This window comes from Amblyomma maculatum, chromosome 11, assembly GCF_055883805.1.
Source record: "Amblyomma maculatum isolate TAMU_Amacu chromosome 11, ASM5588380v1, whole genome shotgun sequence".
Lineage (NCBI taxonomy): Eukaryota > Metazoa > Arthropoda > Arachnida > Ixodida > Ixodidae > Amblyomma > Amblyomma maculatum.
Window position 1 is genome coordinate 149,403,046 of NC_139354.1, and position 16,928 is coordinate 149,419,973.

Consider the following 16,928-nt stretch of genomic DNA (forward strand, 5'->3'; position numbering starts at 1 on the left):
ACTTTAGTGAGCCAGAGTGTGAGTGCCCCTGAATTCTTTTCTTCGCTCCCTCCACCCCCCCCCCCCCCCCCGCGCCCTTTTTCTTAAGGCGAAAGCCTTTAATGACTCTTGCTGTCGTGGACAAACTGTGTTCTGCTTTTGAGGCGTTCTGATTGGCCGAGGCGGGATGCTTCCCTGCCATCTGCAATGCCACACTTGAACTCTCGCCAAGGAACGCCACGCGACAGGAGCGATGGTGTACCGTCCAAACTCACACTTGCCGGAGAAAGTGTGATAGATACTGCGCCTTTCATTTCCTGTAAACCATTTATAATTATATGTAATACTGCAACGAATGCCGACAAGAGGCTAACGATGGGAGGCAAATTATAGGATAGGAAGGGTAGGCTCCCAAAGCCCAGAGACGTGCTGCTCCGCGCCCTACGTACAGCGTGCCCGTTTACTCCGCCGTGGTGCGCTTTTTACGACGCTTGCTCAGTGTTTACACAGCTACTTCCACGCTAACTGTCAGTTTTTCTCGGCTTCGATCACCAGCAAGAGGGCGACGAAATTCGAGACAGGGAAAAATAAAATAAAATAGGGGAATGGAATGGCCACCCACCGCGCTTTCCTCCGGATTTTTGCGTTCGCTTGCCACACTAGAAGTCGGTGGTAAGTAAATACGACCTAAGAAAACGCAAAATAGGCTATATTAAATGAACAGAAAGCCACATTTACAAGATATATCCAGCATCCTGAGTGCTCACAGGGCAATACTGCGTCGGCGGCTAAGAATCTCCAATCGACGGGGGACGCGACAGCTAAGGAGGAGGAGGAGGTAAACTTTAATAAAGAAGAGGTCGTAGGCGCGGGGTGGGTTGGCGTTCCCGTCCCCGCGGTGGGCTCCTCTTCTAGGCCGGACGCCAGGTGGCCGACCGACGATGTCGTTCGGCGACCTCTTCGGCTCGCTCCGTGACTCGGAGTTGAACCTCCGGGTCGGAGCTGAGCAGCGCGGCCCCCCACTGAGATTGGGTAGAGAGCTGCAGACTCTGTGATGGCTTGTCTTGATTACATGAGTATAGGATGTGTGGTGTGTCTGCCTTTTGATGTCCACAGAGAGAACAGACAGGGCTGAACTGCTCTGGGAACCATATGGAGTACATGTACGGATTAAAGAAAGTGTCTGTTTGAAGCTGCCGCCAGGTGACTTGTTGTGTTTTACTTAGAGATCGATGTGGTTCTGGGAAGATTTGTCTTTCTTTCTTGAAGTGGGTAGTAATTTCTTTGTAGGTTGTCATCCGCTCCCTAACCGACCTGAGCTCAGGGCAGCGCACCTCCCGGTTAACTACGAATCCTCGGGCAAATTGGCGCGCTGCCTCGTTCCCAGGATGGTCCGAATGGGCAGGGACCCAGATCAATGTGATAAGGCGGGTATGGGAGATTTTTTGTAAGATTTTGATGGCTGCGGAGTGGGCCCTTCCTTTTGCAAAATTTCGAATTGCGGTTTTAGAGTCGCTAAGGATGTATTTGGCAGTGGTGGAGGTAATGGCTAAAGCTATGGCAGCCTCTTCGGCCTCCTCCGGAAATTTTGTTTTATTGATTGTAGCCGATGCGAGGGGAGAACCTCGATGATCGACAACTGCCAGGGAATAGGCATCTCTGTCCGCATGTTCTGCCACGTCCACGTGCGCCGTGTCTTTCTGTACTGAAAATCTTTCGTGCAATTTTTGTGCTCTAGCCCTTCTTCTGTCCGTATCATATTCTGGATGCATGTTTTTAGGCAGATGACGGACTATTAATTGCTCGTGCACGTGTCTTGGAATCGGCAAAGTGTGGGCCCGGGTCCCTTCATATTCTCTTCCTGCTCTTTTTAGGATGAAACGTCCCGTTTCAGTGCTTGACAGTCGTTCGTACTGTGCGGTGAGGTGTGCTTCCACCATTTCCGCTAAGGTGTTATGAATTCCTAACTTTAGTAGTGTTTCATTTGGGGTATGACGAGGGAGGTTTAGCGCAATTTTATAGGACTGCCTAATTAGTGAATCCAGGTCGTCTCTTTCTCTAACTGTGAGGGTGACGTATGGTGTAGAGTAGATAACTCTGCTAAGAACGAAGGCTTCTACTAGTTTCCTGGTCTCAGCTTCTTTAACTCCTTCACGCCTATTCGCGATTCGTCTGAGGAGGAGGGAAATTTGGTTGACGGTGTTTTTCAGTTTCTTAATTAGTGTGTCGTTTTTTTGGTTTGACTGTATGAGCATTCCCAAGATTCTTAGTATTTCCACTTCTTGGATGGCTGCACCTTCCGCGTAGATTTTTATCGCAGGCGCTTTATTCTTTCTTTGACGCTTTGGGTGTAGAATGAGTAACTCAGATTTCTGGGGGGAACACGCGAGTCCCGCGGCTTGCGCCTCCTCTACGACTACGTCTACCGCTCGTTGTAGCGTATCTTGTATCGTGCCAATACTCCCCTTGGTGGTCCAAAGGGTGATATCGTCCGCGTACAAAGAGTGTTCTAGGTCTGGGATTCTTGCGAGTTCGTGTGCCATTTTGATTAGGGTTATATTGAATAAAAAGGGGGAGAGGACCGATCCTTGCGGAGTTCCTCTATCTCCTAAAGTGAAGGTGTCGGATTTGATAGTGCCAATTTGAATTTTAGCCGTCCTATCGGAGAGAAAGTCTTTGATGTAGTTAAACGTTCTTGCGCCTACATTCAGCAGTGAAAGAGATTCAGGATTGCTTTGTGTCTAACGTTATCAAAGGCTTTGGTTAAATCTAGGGCTAGGATTGCCCTGGTACTCCTTTCTTGCTCATGAGATAGGACTTCGTTTGCTAGTCTTAGCATCGTATCCTGTGTTGATAAATGTGGTCTAAAGCCGACCATAGTGTTTGGATATAAATTCTCTTTTTGCATGTGGGACTGGAGTCTGTCTAGTATGACGTGCTCTATCAGTTTTCCTATGCAAGAAGTAAGCGAAATAGGTCTGAGGTTTTCGAGCGCCAGCTTTTTGCCAGGTTTTGGGATGAATTTAACGATGGCATGTTTCCAAGACGCTGGGAGTTTTCCCTCCCTCCAACACTCGTTCGAAAAGTCCGCGAGGGCTGTGATAGAAGCGTCGTCTAGATTTCTGAGTGTCTTATTGTTAATGCCGTCCTCTCCTGGGGCGGATGTTGTACGTACCTTAAAGAGGGCTGCTCTTATTTCCGCGACAGCTAAGAGAAACGATGGACAAGAGATTGAATTTCGCGGTCATTTTCTCATGCGTCGGACAGGGCAGCGCGTACGACGGCATGCCGAAGTCGCCGATTCATCCCAGAACCCAGCTCGTTTCTTGTGATGATCAAGCTTCATAAACATTGTTCACTTAAGATCTCAAAATGTCTCTTCTACACTGCGCGGCCAAAAAGAAGAAGAAGAAGAAAAAAAAAAAAAAAAACTATGCATTGATCGATGATTGAAACAGAAACCGAAACTTCAGTTAATTTTTTTTTTACCTGTTGTGGCAAATACCACAAAGAAGTCAGTGGGTTTAGAGCCCGATTTGAAAGAAGAAAATACGCAAGTAATTTTGATGTCTACATTTAGAATTTTTCTGGGTCAAAATACGCTGCAGCGCACACGTAAGTACATACGTTCATTTGGCTAATTGCGCTGCATACGCTGTATCTGAAAGGCTGTCTGAAACAAGTCCCGAAACAATTATTGCAGGGTAAACGGGACACAAAAATGCTGCACAATAAAATGTGAGCTGCCGTAATGTGCAACGTGGGGGAATCCCATTCAAGGCAACATTACGGAAGTAAAAAACAAAGATGTAAATAGAGCGGTGGAGTCCAAGAGAGAGAAGGCGCAAAGGGCGAAGCCAACCGCGTGGAAAGGAGCACGAAGCGTTGCTGCAGCGTCGTTTTCCTCCCGTCCGAGGCGGTCCGGTCCGATCGCGCACCAGCCTCCGGAATGCGGCGGTTATTGGTTTACGTTGTGTCCGTGGCTGCGTTGACGTGAGAGCGGACCCACGGCCATGGTTTTGGTAAGTGTTGAGCAGTGCCGCGCAACAACCTGTTGACGTGCGAAGGCCTTGAGGCCTGCCGGCACTCGTGCTCCACTTTGACATGTTCCCGCGAGAAACCGCGCCTGTGGCTTTCCGTGCGTTGCGCATTGCTCTTCGTGCTATCTCATTGCGATCGAGTAGCGAGGCTGCTGCGCGCGTGAGCCCGTAGCTATCAGCTAGTTCCGCGTTCTCTGCTCTCACTAGACCACGCAGTGTAGACTCGATGCTCTTGGCTGGGTCACTCGTAGCCGGGACGGCAGTCTCGGTGCCGCGAGCGCTTGTATAATGGCGAATTCCAGCGGCCCGTTCTCAGAATCGAAGTTGCTCCAGTTTACTGCGCGCCTTTCGTACACGTGCTTTTCGACCAATGGATTGTATTACGAAAACAGCGCTCTGATCTAACTCTATACTCTCCTAGTAGCATTTCGTACGCGAGTTCGGTGCTAAACTACATCGCAAGCGTCTTTCCGTCTGAAGTTCGCTCGCGGCTGCCCGTGCCTCCGACGCGCGTGGTTGGCTTGTCGTGACGGGTGATGTCCTCCACACCGTCGTGCTGTCGAGGTTGCTGGGTTGGCCTTGCCGGTGCTTTGGCCGATGTGCCAAGTGCAACTGACAAGCGTACTTGAGCCTCCATCGTATGTATACGTGCCCTCGCTGTCTCAGTCAAACGTTGGTGTGTCTGGTATGAAAGCAGTCGCAAATGATCAATCCGTCCGACCTCCCGTGCTGATTCACGGACCGTAGATGGTGATTATCTCAGCTTGAAGCGCTCGAAATTTCCATGATATGTTAATTGATGGTCGTTCTCCGAAGCTGCCACTTGGAACCGTGCCGCAAGCGGTTCGTGGCACGTTACTGGTTTAGTCTCGTCTGCTGAATCATGAACATATGCAGGAATACCTGAGTATTGATGTATCCACGTTTTGTGTTGTCCTACTGCCAGCACTATCTGTTAGTATTGGCCTCTTGTTTCACGTTCTACTAATTGAAAGAAAGGCTTGCAGTGACATGGCTCGTAGCTCTGCTATCAAGGGCTGGTTGGCTGCCAGTCATACCGTGTGAATGGCATGTTGTATTGTTGAACACTGCTGCAGTGTTGTGGTCTGGCCTGATAGCAGTTTTAATTCTCTCTTCCTATTGGTACACATAATGGCTAGAAAATTGTCATATCGGAGCTGGTGTCTGGTGTCGCACGTCGTGCTGTTGAAATATATCATAGTTTCACATCTAAACTTCTTTTTCAGAAATGATGATTGTTTCGCTTCTTAAAAACATTTGGAGAAGCTTAATGATGTTCATATGTTATGTGTCTTGCCCCGTAATATCTTGCCCCATAATGAGCTAAACTTTGGCACGTTCCAGCTTTGTCATTACTCTGTTGTGCATGAACTTGGTTCCTTTCCACCATGTCCAGAACAGTGCATTTGACTTACTGACTCATGAATAGTACTTGCAGGGAATTCAACAGGTTTTGGATGTAATATTTTGGTTTTGTTACGGACTGGCCTAAAGTTATTCTTCAGTTCATCTTGATTCTAGCTTCCACAGGGCACGCATAATACCAACATAATGCGATATCAATGGCAGTGTGTGCCTCTTCTTTCATAGCTTGGCGTTAAACAGCACATTTACTGATAGTCAACTGGCCGGTTGTGCATAATGATAAGTGGCTTGAAGTTGGATATGGATGTCACGGCAGTAGTGATGGATTTTGGCTCCAATCTGCTACGCGGTGCAGGAGAGTGTGCAGTATTAGAGTATCGTGTCACCAGGGGGGTGCAGTAGCATCGTTCACAAGAGCTTGAGAGAGTTTTTGAGAGAGGCAGTGTAGAGTCATGGTCTTGAAAGGACAAATATAAAAACGGCGCACATAAAATACGAAAACACAGAACAAGACGGACAAGCGCTCTTGTATGTCCTGTTCTCTCTGTTTTATGTGTGCCGTTTCTAGATGAATCATTGCCGACTGCTCCAACTTTATACTTTACTGAACTCTTTTCTTTATTTATTTATGCATAATCCCACAATGCCGTTAGGCATTACAACAGGGGGGATGGGACATATATCCAAGCAAAATATAATCATACATGCAGGAAATGTCACAATTTGTCGCAAACCCCCGCCTTTACGGTCAACAGAGGCGCGGGATCCCCTTTACAGTTACCCGTTGTCCCTCTATGAGGTTTGAGAACACATTTAAAAGTTAGGCCGGTCAACCTGTGAAGTACGTGAATCGGTGTGTGATTGAGGAATATGTTCAAATAGGTCACTTTCTTTTACAAACAATTGAATGTTTATAAATAGTAGTCCAAATTACACTGCATAATAATAGAGTACAATAAAAAAAAAATAAAATGCCCTGACACGATAGTCATAAAAGACAACTCGGTAAATGACAAGAGGAAACCTAACAATGAACAAAACACTGTACTAAAAAGAAGGCTATAAAGGTAACAGAGCAAGTATTCCAGATATAATAAGTAGGGGCAAGGGTTACATAGAAAACACAGCGTAAAAGTATTACTATGTCAGGTAAAGGTTAAAAAAAGCGAAAATAATGCTCGATTGAACACCAGTCTGTGGCGAAATGGAATTCTCACGGCTTCCTTGCGAGTTGAGGCGTCGAAGGCTGGGTTGTTTGGTAGCGGAGGCCATACAGATGAGACGATGCGTCGATCGCGGACCCGGTTAAACAAAAGACGATTTCCCGGAGTGGCCGTGAGAGTGGCCCGGAAGTCTGAATCTTCCCAGAGTGCACTAGCGCAGGCGTTCTGTGGTCTGTCATTTTATAACTCTGCTTCTGCGCAGTGCCCACGTCAAGGACGTCCGGTCACTGCCCCATCGGCGTGTGAATCTTGCTCAGAGGAGCGGCGGGGTCCCGTGAGCTTCACTCTATATCTGAGGAAGAAGCTCCCTCAACTTCCGCTGTATAATAAGTAAGGCAGCTTGTGACACTGCCCCCCACTGAAGAATATTGCCTCGGAATGTTCTAGACAGAACGACGTTATTGCGCCCCGCAGAGGGGTTCGATGCACTGAAGAGCGTTCGTTCATTACGGTTCATGACGCTTACCATATACGCACTGGTCAGAACCCGCACAGCACCACAACACTGTAATTTGTCAGTCATGTCTTGAGCACATGTCACAAGTCATTGATCACTGATAACAATCAAGTGAGCACAAATAGACAGGCACATCATGCATAATTTTCATTACACAATCAACACAATGCAGCTAGGTAGTGGTGCAAGCCGAACAACTATTCCAGCCGGCTCATGTAATCTGCTCCCACGTTCTTGCTGCCTTTAATATGCTCGACACGAAAGTTGTATTCCTGAAGCTTAGTACTCCAGCGAAGAACGCGGCTGTTCGCAGATTTTGTTTTTATGAACTTCAAAGGCTGGTGGTTCGCTAGAACGAGAAACCTTCACCCGTTAAGGAAGACTTCAAATATCTTGATTCCTCAAACGAATGCTAAAGCCTCTTTCTCAGTGGTAAAATAGGCTACCTCTCAAGGGAGCAACTTGCGGTTCGTATAAGCAACTTAGTGCAGGATTTCGTCATGCGATTGAAGCAGAACGGCTCCAACACCTCTATCAGAAGCATCCGTTCGCAGGACGAATTCTATGTCAAAATCTGGAAGTTTCCGAATTGGTGCTTCTGCCAGTTTTTCCCGCAAGTTCTTGAAAGCTAGTTCTTGCTTGGGGCCCCAGCTCACGACTGAAGGTTGTCCCTTCCGTGTTAGATCTAACAGAGGACAGGTCAGGTCAGCATAGTTCGGAATGAAATCACAGTAGTAACCCGTGAGTCCCAAGAAGGATCGGACCTGCTTCTTTGTTGTCGGACGTGAAGCTTCTTGTATTTTCTGTAGGGTCATGGTGAGGCGTGACAACTCTCCGGACGCAATTTGGTGGCCCAGGAATGCGACGGGTTCCATTCCGATCTTGCATTTGAGTGGTTTGATGGTGAGACCAGCCGCCTCAATTTGAGCAAAGAGCTCGTACAATGTTTGGCTATGCTGTTTCCATGTCGCACTTGTAATGAGTACATTGTCGAAGAAGTACACCACGTCGGGAATATTGGCCAAGATGCTTCGCATCAGCTTCATAAAAATGGCTGGCGCCGTCTTAATACCGAAGGGCATATATCGGAATTGAAAGCGCCTCGTGCCAACCGTGAAAGCAGTCATCGCCTTTGAATCGGGTGACAACAGTACTTGCCAATATCGCTTAGATAAGTCCAGCTTGGAAAAGAATTTCTTGCGGCCTACCGAGGCGATAAGGTCGTCTGTACGTGTTAAGGGCTCGGCGTCGTCTGCGATGACTTCATTTAGCTTCCGAAAGTCAATGCATAGCCGATGCGTCCCGTCAGGCTTGTGTACGGCGATCACAGGGGAGTTGTCGGGCGACTCCGATGGCTCAATGATGTCTAATTGGAGCAAGTCGTCCGCTTCTGATGCAATTGCCTGCCTCAAAGCGTACGGTAGCAGATATTGTTTTACATTTATCGGCCTGTTGCTCTGTAACTTCAGTTGGCACTCGATCAGCGTGGTCTTTCCCGGAAGGTCCGAAAATATACCTTCGTAATGTTGCAGAAGTTCCTTGGCTTTGCTCTGCTCTAGGTGGTCAGTCTCGGAAATGTGTATGTCCCTGATAGACTGCGTCTGGGAGGGCTTAGGAAACTCTGTCTCTCCAGCGTCTGTGTCTCCTCCTGCCGATATTACTGCACCGACAGCTGCCACGATAGTGTCGTCTTTCCTTTGCTGGTATTTCTTTAGCATGTTGATATGGAATATTTTTGTGGCATGGCTCAAATCCACTTCATAGTCGGCATTGCCCCTGCGGCTGATGACCGAAAAAGGACCCTTCCATTGCACGAGTAGCTTATTGTGCTCTGTGGGAAGCATAATAAGAGCCTGCTCTCCTGGTTGGAGTGAGCGTTTGCGGCTCTTGATGTTGTAGTAGCGGCTGTAACGCTCTCCTGCGCGCTCCAGCTCTTTGTGGGCAAGTTTACAGGTATTTTCCAGTCTGTCCGGTAGAGCAAGCACATACTTGTACGTAGTTAGCAACTCGTCAGGGATGGTTGCATTAATCCAAAGCTCTCAGGAGTCCACGCACATTTCGTCCATATAACAGTTCGATTGGGGAAAAGCTGAGGCTTTCTTGGGGTACTTCCCTGTATGCGAACAGGAGTGGAGCCAGGTAGCGATCCCAATCAGTCTACCCTGACACATGCGCTTAATTAAGCATTTGTTTAGGTGTGCTGTTAAACCGTTCGACTAGGCCGTTCGCTTTTGGGTGGTAGGGAGAGGCATGCAGCTGTTTTACTGACAACAGACGGTTAACCTCTTTTGTTACTTCGGACGTAAAATTAGTGCCCCTGTCACTGATGACCTCTCTGGGCACTCCTGCACGGGAAAACATTTCGACAAGTGCTTCGGCTACCCTTTCGGTCTCGGTGCTAGGAAGCGCGACTGCATCAGGGTACAGAGTTGCATAGTCCACCATGGTCAGGATGTACCGATTCCTTGAGCGGACTTCGGGTTGAGTGAGCCAACGGTGTCGATTGCCACCCTCTGGAACGGGGTCTCAATGACGGGTACTCGGACCAAAGGCATGACCCTTCGGAGTTGTTCGTAGGCACAGATCGCAAGAGGCAACGAACCGCTTAGTGTCAGCCTGCATTGCGGGCCAGAAGAATTCTGTCTGAAGCTTTAGTAGGGTTTTCTTTGCCTTGGTGGCCTCCAATAAACCCATCATGGGCCAGCTTGAGAATAGCTGATCTGTACTTTTGGGGCACAACAACTTGAGTGTACTCCCCGCCGGGCTCGGCGACATATTTCATTTGAAGGACGCCGTTAGCAATGCAAAAATGGTGGCTACCCTTTCCTTTCTTCGCTTGTGGTAGGCGCGATCGAAGCACAAGTGTAGGGTCGCGTCATTCTCTTGGTCTTAAACCAACTCCTCGCGTGCCTGTGCTCTAGTCACTACCGGTCAAGCTACAGTGGCATCCGAAATGGGTGCGGTGCTCTCTTCAGTGTACTTCAGTGCACTCCGTAGTCTCGTTTTTCTGTTGTTTTGTGTCAGTTTGAATCGGGGTTGTCTGCTGGTCTAGCACCTTCCACATTTCCCAGCACCAAATCGTACTAGGGATTCTCCATACACTTAGCAGCAAGAAGTCGTCCCTTAAAGTATAGGGTGTCGACATCGGCCCAAGCTTCTGGGAGCATTAGGACTGAGCGGTCAAGTAGGTAAACTGGAGACTTCGTATCGGTGATATCTTCCTTCCGTACTAAGTCCTTCCTTACCACCACCATGTTGCAGCCCGTGTCTCTCAAGACTCTGATTGTCTGGCCTCCAATCATGCCGATAGGTAAGCATTCCCTGACTGCGCATTCTTTACTGGTGAAACCAGCGTTGATGACGAGGATCTTCCCTCCGTCCTTTAGTTCTCAACGCATACTGTAGCGGACTCCCGATTTTCTTCTCTCTGTTTTGGGGCCCCATTTGTCCAGCATCTCCTGCTTGGATGACTTGGCTTTCCGCATTTGTGGCATTTCTTGGGCGGTCCCGATACGTTGGAGGGGGCGGCCTGGCAATTTTTGGGGCAGTGTCCCGTGCGTGAACAGATAAAACATTTCTTTTCATCGCTGCTCTTAGCATCCGATAATTGAAGCAAATTTTCCTTTCTCTCGGTAGTCTTGGAGACAGTGTTTTCTGCCTTATTCTTCAGGGTGCTTCGCTTTCCGAAGTTCGACCAGCCATGGGCCGCCACATACTTTTCTGCCCTTGCTACTGTTTCCGTGAAGGATGTGTGCTTGTTTTCATTCAAAAACATTTGTAGCGGAGTGGCGCAGTTAGAAAGGAACTGTTTCTTTAGAATCAGGTCAAAGAGATTTGCATACTCTTTCTTTGTGTCCGACAGCTCTATCCATCTGTCTAGGAAGTTCTGTAGACGCGTCATGAATTGTGAACACGTTTCTTCGTTCCGGGGACTAGCAGGCCTGAATTTTTCTCTGAACCCTTCTTCTGTCATACGGAAGCGAATTATGAGCGCCTGCCGAAGCTTGTTGTAGTTTAAGCACTCAGACGCAGACATGGGACTAAAAACGCTGAGCGCTTCACCACTTAAACATAGACTAAGGGCTGTAGCCCACTGATCGTGAGGCCAATTCTGACTCTCAGCGACATGCTCGAAATACATGAGGTAAGCGTCAAGGTCGTCCCTGCCCTCAATAAAAACCGGCATCAGCTTGCGCGGGCTTATGCGTTCGGGCTGAGCAACTTGACCGTCCCGTGTTTCTGACCTTGTCTCTATGGTGCTGTTAGCGTCAGCTGCCGGATTATTCGGTAGGTCTCGCTGGAGCATCAGTAACTCCTTTTCTTTCTCCATCTCCGCCATCCGGAGTTCAGACTGTTCTTGGGCCTTCTGCGACTCTAGTTCTGCCTCCTCTTTCCGCCGCGCACGTTCCTCATTGCGTTCTTCTCTGTGACAAGCTTACTCTTGGTCTACCCATTTGAGCTGCTCTTGACCCTCAAAGCCGAAAGTTCGACCATACTCAACAAATCGTTCTAACCCTGCATCGGCCATGTTAGGTGGGAAGCGTTATGCAGTGTTTAGACACAACACTAAAAAAAATTGCACCTATTCCTCTCTCTCTCACCGACACTTGGTTGACCAGTCCTGTTCGCAGACGCCAATTATGTCAAAAAACCCCGCCTTTACGGTCAAAAGAGGCGCGGGATCCCCTTTACGGTTACCCGTCGTCACTCTATGAGGTTTGACAATACATTTAAAAGTTAGGCTGGTCAACCCGTGAAGCACGTGTGTCGTTGTGTGATTGAGGAATAAGTTCAAGGTCACTTTGTTTTACAAAAAATTGAATATTTATAGATATTAGTCCAAATTACACTGCATACAATACAATGCAAGAGTGCAATAAAAAAAAATAAAATGCCCCGACATGATAGTCATAAAAAACGACTTGGTAAATGACAAGAGGAAACCTAACAATGAACAAAACACTGCACTAAAAAGAAGACTATAAAGATAACAAAGCAAGTATTCCAGATATAATAAGTATGGGCAAGGGTTACATAGAAAACACAGCGTAAAAATATTACTAAGTCAGCTAAAGGTTAACAAAAGCGAAAATAATGCTTGGTTGAACAACAGTCTGTGGCGAAATGGAATTCTCACGGCTTTCTTGCGAGTTGAGGCGTCGAAGGCTGGGTTGTTCGGTAGCGGAGGCCGTACAGATGAGGAGACGCGTCGATCGCGGCCTCGATTTAACAAAGGATGATTTCCCGGAGCGGCCGCGAGAGTGGCCCAGAAGTCTGAATCTTCTCAGAGCGCACTAGTGCGGGCGTTCTGCAGTCTGTTATTTTATACACTCTGCTTCTGTGCAGCGCCCGCGTCAAGGACGGCTGCCCCATCGGCATGTTGAATCTTGCTCAGAGGAGTGGCGGGGTCCTGTGAGTTTCGCTCTATATCTCAGACAGAAGCTCCCGCAACTACCGCCGTATAATAGTTGAGGCAGCTTGTGACACAGTTCCTCTTAACAATGCATGACAGCAGTGTACACTTTTTATATCAAAATCATGGCACGCAGGACAGCTATGCTTTAAAATAAATAACAATAAAGGGGACTCCGAGGGAAATAAGAACTTAGCCTTCAATGCTAAAAAGTTGCCCTGAACCTGAATAGAAGTTTCACTGAACATGTAGTTTGTGAAGGTTGAGTGTTTCACGAGTTAATACTTATGATGATACTTCTTGTTAAAAGCTTGACTGGAAGTCTTGCACATTTGTCATGCATGCACATCCCAACATACCAGTTTGGCATAGACTGACATCACAGAAAGTCACGGCAGGTTTGTGTACTAATTATAGTTGTTCCTAGCACATTTGACAGCTTTGTAGCAGGCTGAGGTGCATGGAACCCCCTTGACCTTACTTGCTTGTGCACCAAAATTCTACAAAGAAGTGAAGCGTGAAGGTTAGACACAAAACACATATGCAAGCAGCAAATGTTCTTTAAGAATTCGTTATTTTTGTTGTGAAAGCAACACTACGACAGCCAAAGCGACACCTTGCGTGGCCGCAACTACGCCGTGAGGAGGCATAACGGTCTCCTCATAAAAAAATCAGCCTGCCATGACATTTGAATTCACGTTACCCCTATGCCACGGGCAGGAGCTACCAACTCAGGTCGCTCCTTTCATATGGGAGGATGATATCAGAATTAGCCTGCCGGAACCGTTTCATTCTAGTTACCCCTACGACACGCAGGCACGTTCATACAGCTTGGTTGAAGTGTGACTTTATATGTGGGCTGGTAGATTACGCTCTCGCGTCATTAGCCTTAAAGGATGAGCTTAAGTACTCACAATAATGTAGCACTTTACACTGATAGGGCATGATAGGGAATAATGTAGCAGGCAAAACTAGCTTCCGCCGTTGCTTTTGCAATTCAACTAGGGTTAACCAGAGCTAAACCACAACTATTTTTTTTTTGAACGGACAGTGCAGTATTATATCCTTCAACACTATCCAATGGTCCTCAATATTAGAAGCTTGAAATAAGAGCAAAATTTTGTTACCCGGAGCAAATGATTTGGTTACTGTAGGAATCATATAGCTAGGTAGGTAATGAGCTAAGATGCTCTAATTATCTAATTAACTTTCTGACCAAAGTATGGCAGATAGTGCCTATCCAGAGTTTGAAGCTGTGGGCAAAGCAATGTCTTTGCGGTTTTTAAAAGGAAGAAAGTGACTTTCTCTGAAGTGCTGCAATAGAAGCAGTTCAGTTCAGTCGTTTAGTCGTGTCCGACTTTTCGTGACCCTATGGACCATATCACGCCAAACTTTCCGGTCCGGTCTCTCACTATCTTCCTAACATCACATAACTTCATGAAGTAGAAGCAAGTGTGGTGCTATTTTCATGCTAAAGGGAAAACTTGAATGTGTTAGGCTCACAGGAAATTGGTGCAAATACATCTAGTGATGTCATGTTGCAGGGACTACAGCACTAAATTTAGGTGGCCTGCTCCATTCTACCATGACAGACAATGTCGTTTGCTCCAACACTCTGAAAAAATAATGACTACGCTATTGTTGATGGCTGTCCATATGATTTCACTCATCTTTGAAGCAAAAGAGCATACATGTGGATGTATACAAGCATGCAGTTCAAATTTGGTGCCATAGAAATATCGCGCATCATATGTACTATCGGCAACAAAAGTCTGCGGACCATGCAAACTGCAATCAAAGTGCATAACTTTCGTATCGGTCAGCAGTCTGGGACCATACTTGTCGATGTGAAAGTTGGACTTCAGTTCTTTCATGCGTGCTAGAGAAAAAATTGTAGAGGGCACTTTGGACCTCTAAAGTGCGATGAGGCAAAAGCCATTATAGCACGGTGGATCGTAGCCCTCCACTACTCCACCTCTATCCTCTCTCTTCTTTCACTCTCACCTTCCTCCCTTCCTTTGCAGCGTGGCACATGTGTCTGTAGAGAATTGTGACATATACTGCATGTTTTCTATCCTGTAAATCAATTTGAAATGCCGCTGATGCCTGCTGTACTAACGCCTCCTAGACATCTGGGTCTGCATCTATTTGCTGTGTGGTGCGGCGTTCAAGGAAGTGCCAAATGAAAGGCGAAAACAGCCAGCATTCCATTGAATGCATCGAAGTTCACCGGCATTCTGTAATTTGTTTACAGGAAATTAAAGGCCCAGTATCTGTCACTCGCGGAATCCCGCTATCCTCACGGTAGACAAGGAGAATTATGATAAATGTTTCACGATCCGGGGTGTGGCACAGTTGGTAAAGTGCTCGGCTGGGGATCCAAGGGATCGAGATTCGATTTCCGGTGGCGACAAGGTTTATTTATTTTTAACTATCTCCCTCGAAAGCGTGATAACTTCTGCCGACAGTTTCTGCTGACAACGATGAGGCATTATAGGCTTCCGCCTTAATAACGGTTTAATTCTTTAACTTGGTGCTTGCAGCCCAAAATCGCCAGACGTGTGGTCCAGAGACTTTTGTCCCCGATAGTACCAGGTTTCCCGGATGCTTCAGTGCTCAGTTTTGATTTTAAACAGCAAAAAAAAAAAAAAAAAAAATAAAGTCAGATTTTTTCATACTGCAGACATTCAGGGAATGACCTTTCATTCATTTCAAAAACTGATATGACTTCATCTAGTTGATGGCTTCGAGCTCCCCGTATGCACTAACCACCAAAGCATCTTATTGATTTAACTAGTGTATAATTATTAATTAGATACCTAATTACAGAGACTTCCTTAGTACTCTAGTAACTGATGTCTGCCGTGAATGGGACTGTATTAAGAAACTTAGAGAATATTTGCGTACACACCCAGTATGCCAAGAGCCATTCTAAGATAGGCACTGTGTCATTCATTACCTGGGCTAAATTGAGCCAGGAGAACTCCACATAAAAGCTTTAAGATGCTCAAGATACATAACGTCACCACATGCCAGTAATGACAGTTCACCGTCTTTCTAATGTTCTTTTTTTCAGCCTGGCCTAATCCACTCACTAGACTTACAAACCTGTGATGAAAGTCACAAAAATCTATAGGCTTCAGGTTTTAAAAATATCTAATAAAATAAAGGGGAGGCGGGGAACACCCATTCAAATGTATTGGAAATAAAGGGAATCAAGTTGGCTTTTAGTTGTTTCCGCTTGTGGTTTTAAGATAAAGCTTCTTTCTTCTCTTATCACCGAGAAGGGAAGTTCAAGAAAGCATATTAAGTGAAAAAATGAGTCGTTTGAACTGGGGCAGAACAAAGTGGACTTGCTTCACAGAGTGTGAATTTCATAGCTAGAGACAGCCATCTTTCAGTAGCAAAACATGTAATGTTTCCCTATGGAAGGAAGATTAACTGCTGAACACTACCAAGATCTCCGGCAGAAGGCACATGTGGAGCTAATATCATGCTTGAAAATGTCGACCTCGAAAAGTGTGTTAATTGATCCTCAATGTTCGTGGGGGATTGAACAGCACAAGGTGACAAGATGAAAGTGCACACAGCCACCAATTCCAGCGTCAGCTATCTTGTCAAAAAAAAAGGTAGCTAAAAATGAAAAAGTTATTTTTGACTTTTTGGCGAAAAATGAAGTCAAAAGTTACGTTTGACTTCATTGCATGGCGCAGAGAAATTAGAATTTCTCTTTTCAGGTGCCATAAAGTCCATCTTGAGGAATATCGCAAAACAGAGGACGGATGAAAGAGAAGACGACACAAACGCTGATGTCACCGTCCATTTAGCCTTCTCTTTCATCTGTCGCTTGTCTGTTTTGTGGTACTCCTCAAGGTGAATGTTAACCATCTTGCCCTATACAGTGTGCTACGAAGTATTGAGTGATCTGTTTACGCAGCTTTTTATTTCGTTAGCAGATCTCTGCATCTTCAACTTGCATTTTGATCTCTTGTTTTTTGCTACGACCCATGTGGTAACTATCGTGAGGTGCTTCATTTTGCCTCTTGGCCGATTAGCCTTGCCACAAGTGTACAGGTACAAAAATGTCATTTCTTTTGAAATGCTTCTCAGCTTGAGTCGAGTTAGACCTGCGTTGTGGACAAGTAAATAATTATAGAAATTACAATATTAACATATTACCTTACAATATGCTTTCTATTGTACATTGTTAATTTGCATCAGCCTTGCCTGCTGCTTTCAGTGCTTTTCATGTCAGCTGTACTACATCTTGAACTGCTCCATTTGCTCCATTTGCCTGCTTATGCTTTGAGCTTGTATGACAAGTGGAGAGATGTTGTAAGCCAGATGTGTATGCCTTAAGTGTGGTGAACAGGAGAAGGTGGTGAATGCTGGCATTTACAAATGAAATTCTAATGCTGTCCAGACACAAT

At 46.3% G+C, this 16,928-nt stretch overlaps 1 protein-coding gene across 2 annotated transcripts in view; it reads left to right on the top strand.

Annotated features, from left to right (window-relative positions):
- The first annotated feature begins 3,657 nt into the window (after positions 1 to 3,657).
- ASPP (Ankyrin-repeat, SH3-domain, and Proline-rich-region containing Protein) overlaps positions 3,658 to 16,928 on the top strand; it is a 91,393-nt gene continuing 78,122 nt past the window's right edge. Inside the window, exons 1-2 of one of the 2 annotated variants that reach the window (XM_084584596.1) lie at positions 3,658 to 4,001; positions 12,432 to 12,497. In XM_084584596.1, the coding sequence (XP_084440722.1) occupies positions 3,993 to 4,001; positions 12,432 to 12,497 (75 nt within the window). In that variant the 5' untranslated portion in view covers positions 3,658 to 3,992. The remainder of the gene's footprint in view (positions 4,002 to 12,431; positions 12,498 to 16,928) is intronic. The other variant, XM_084584597.1, reaches the window with a different exon arrangement.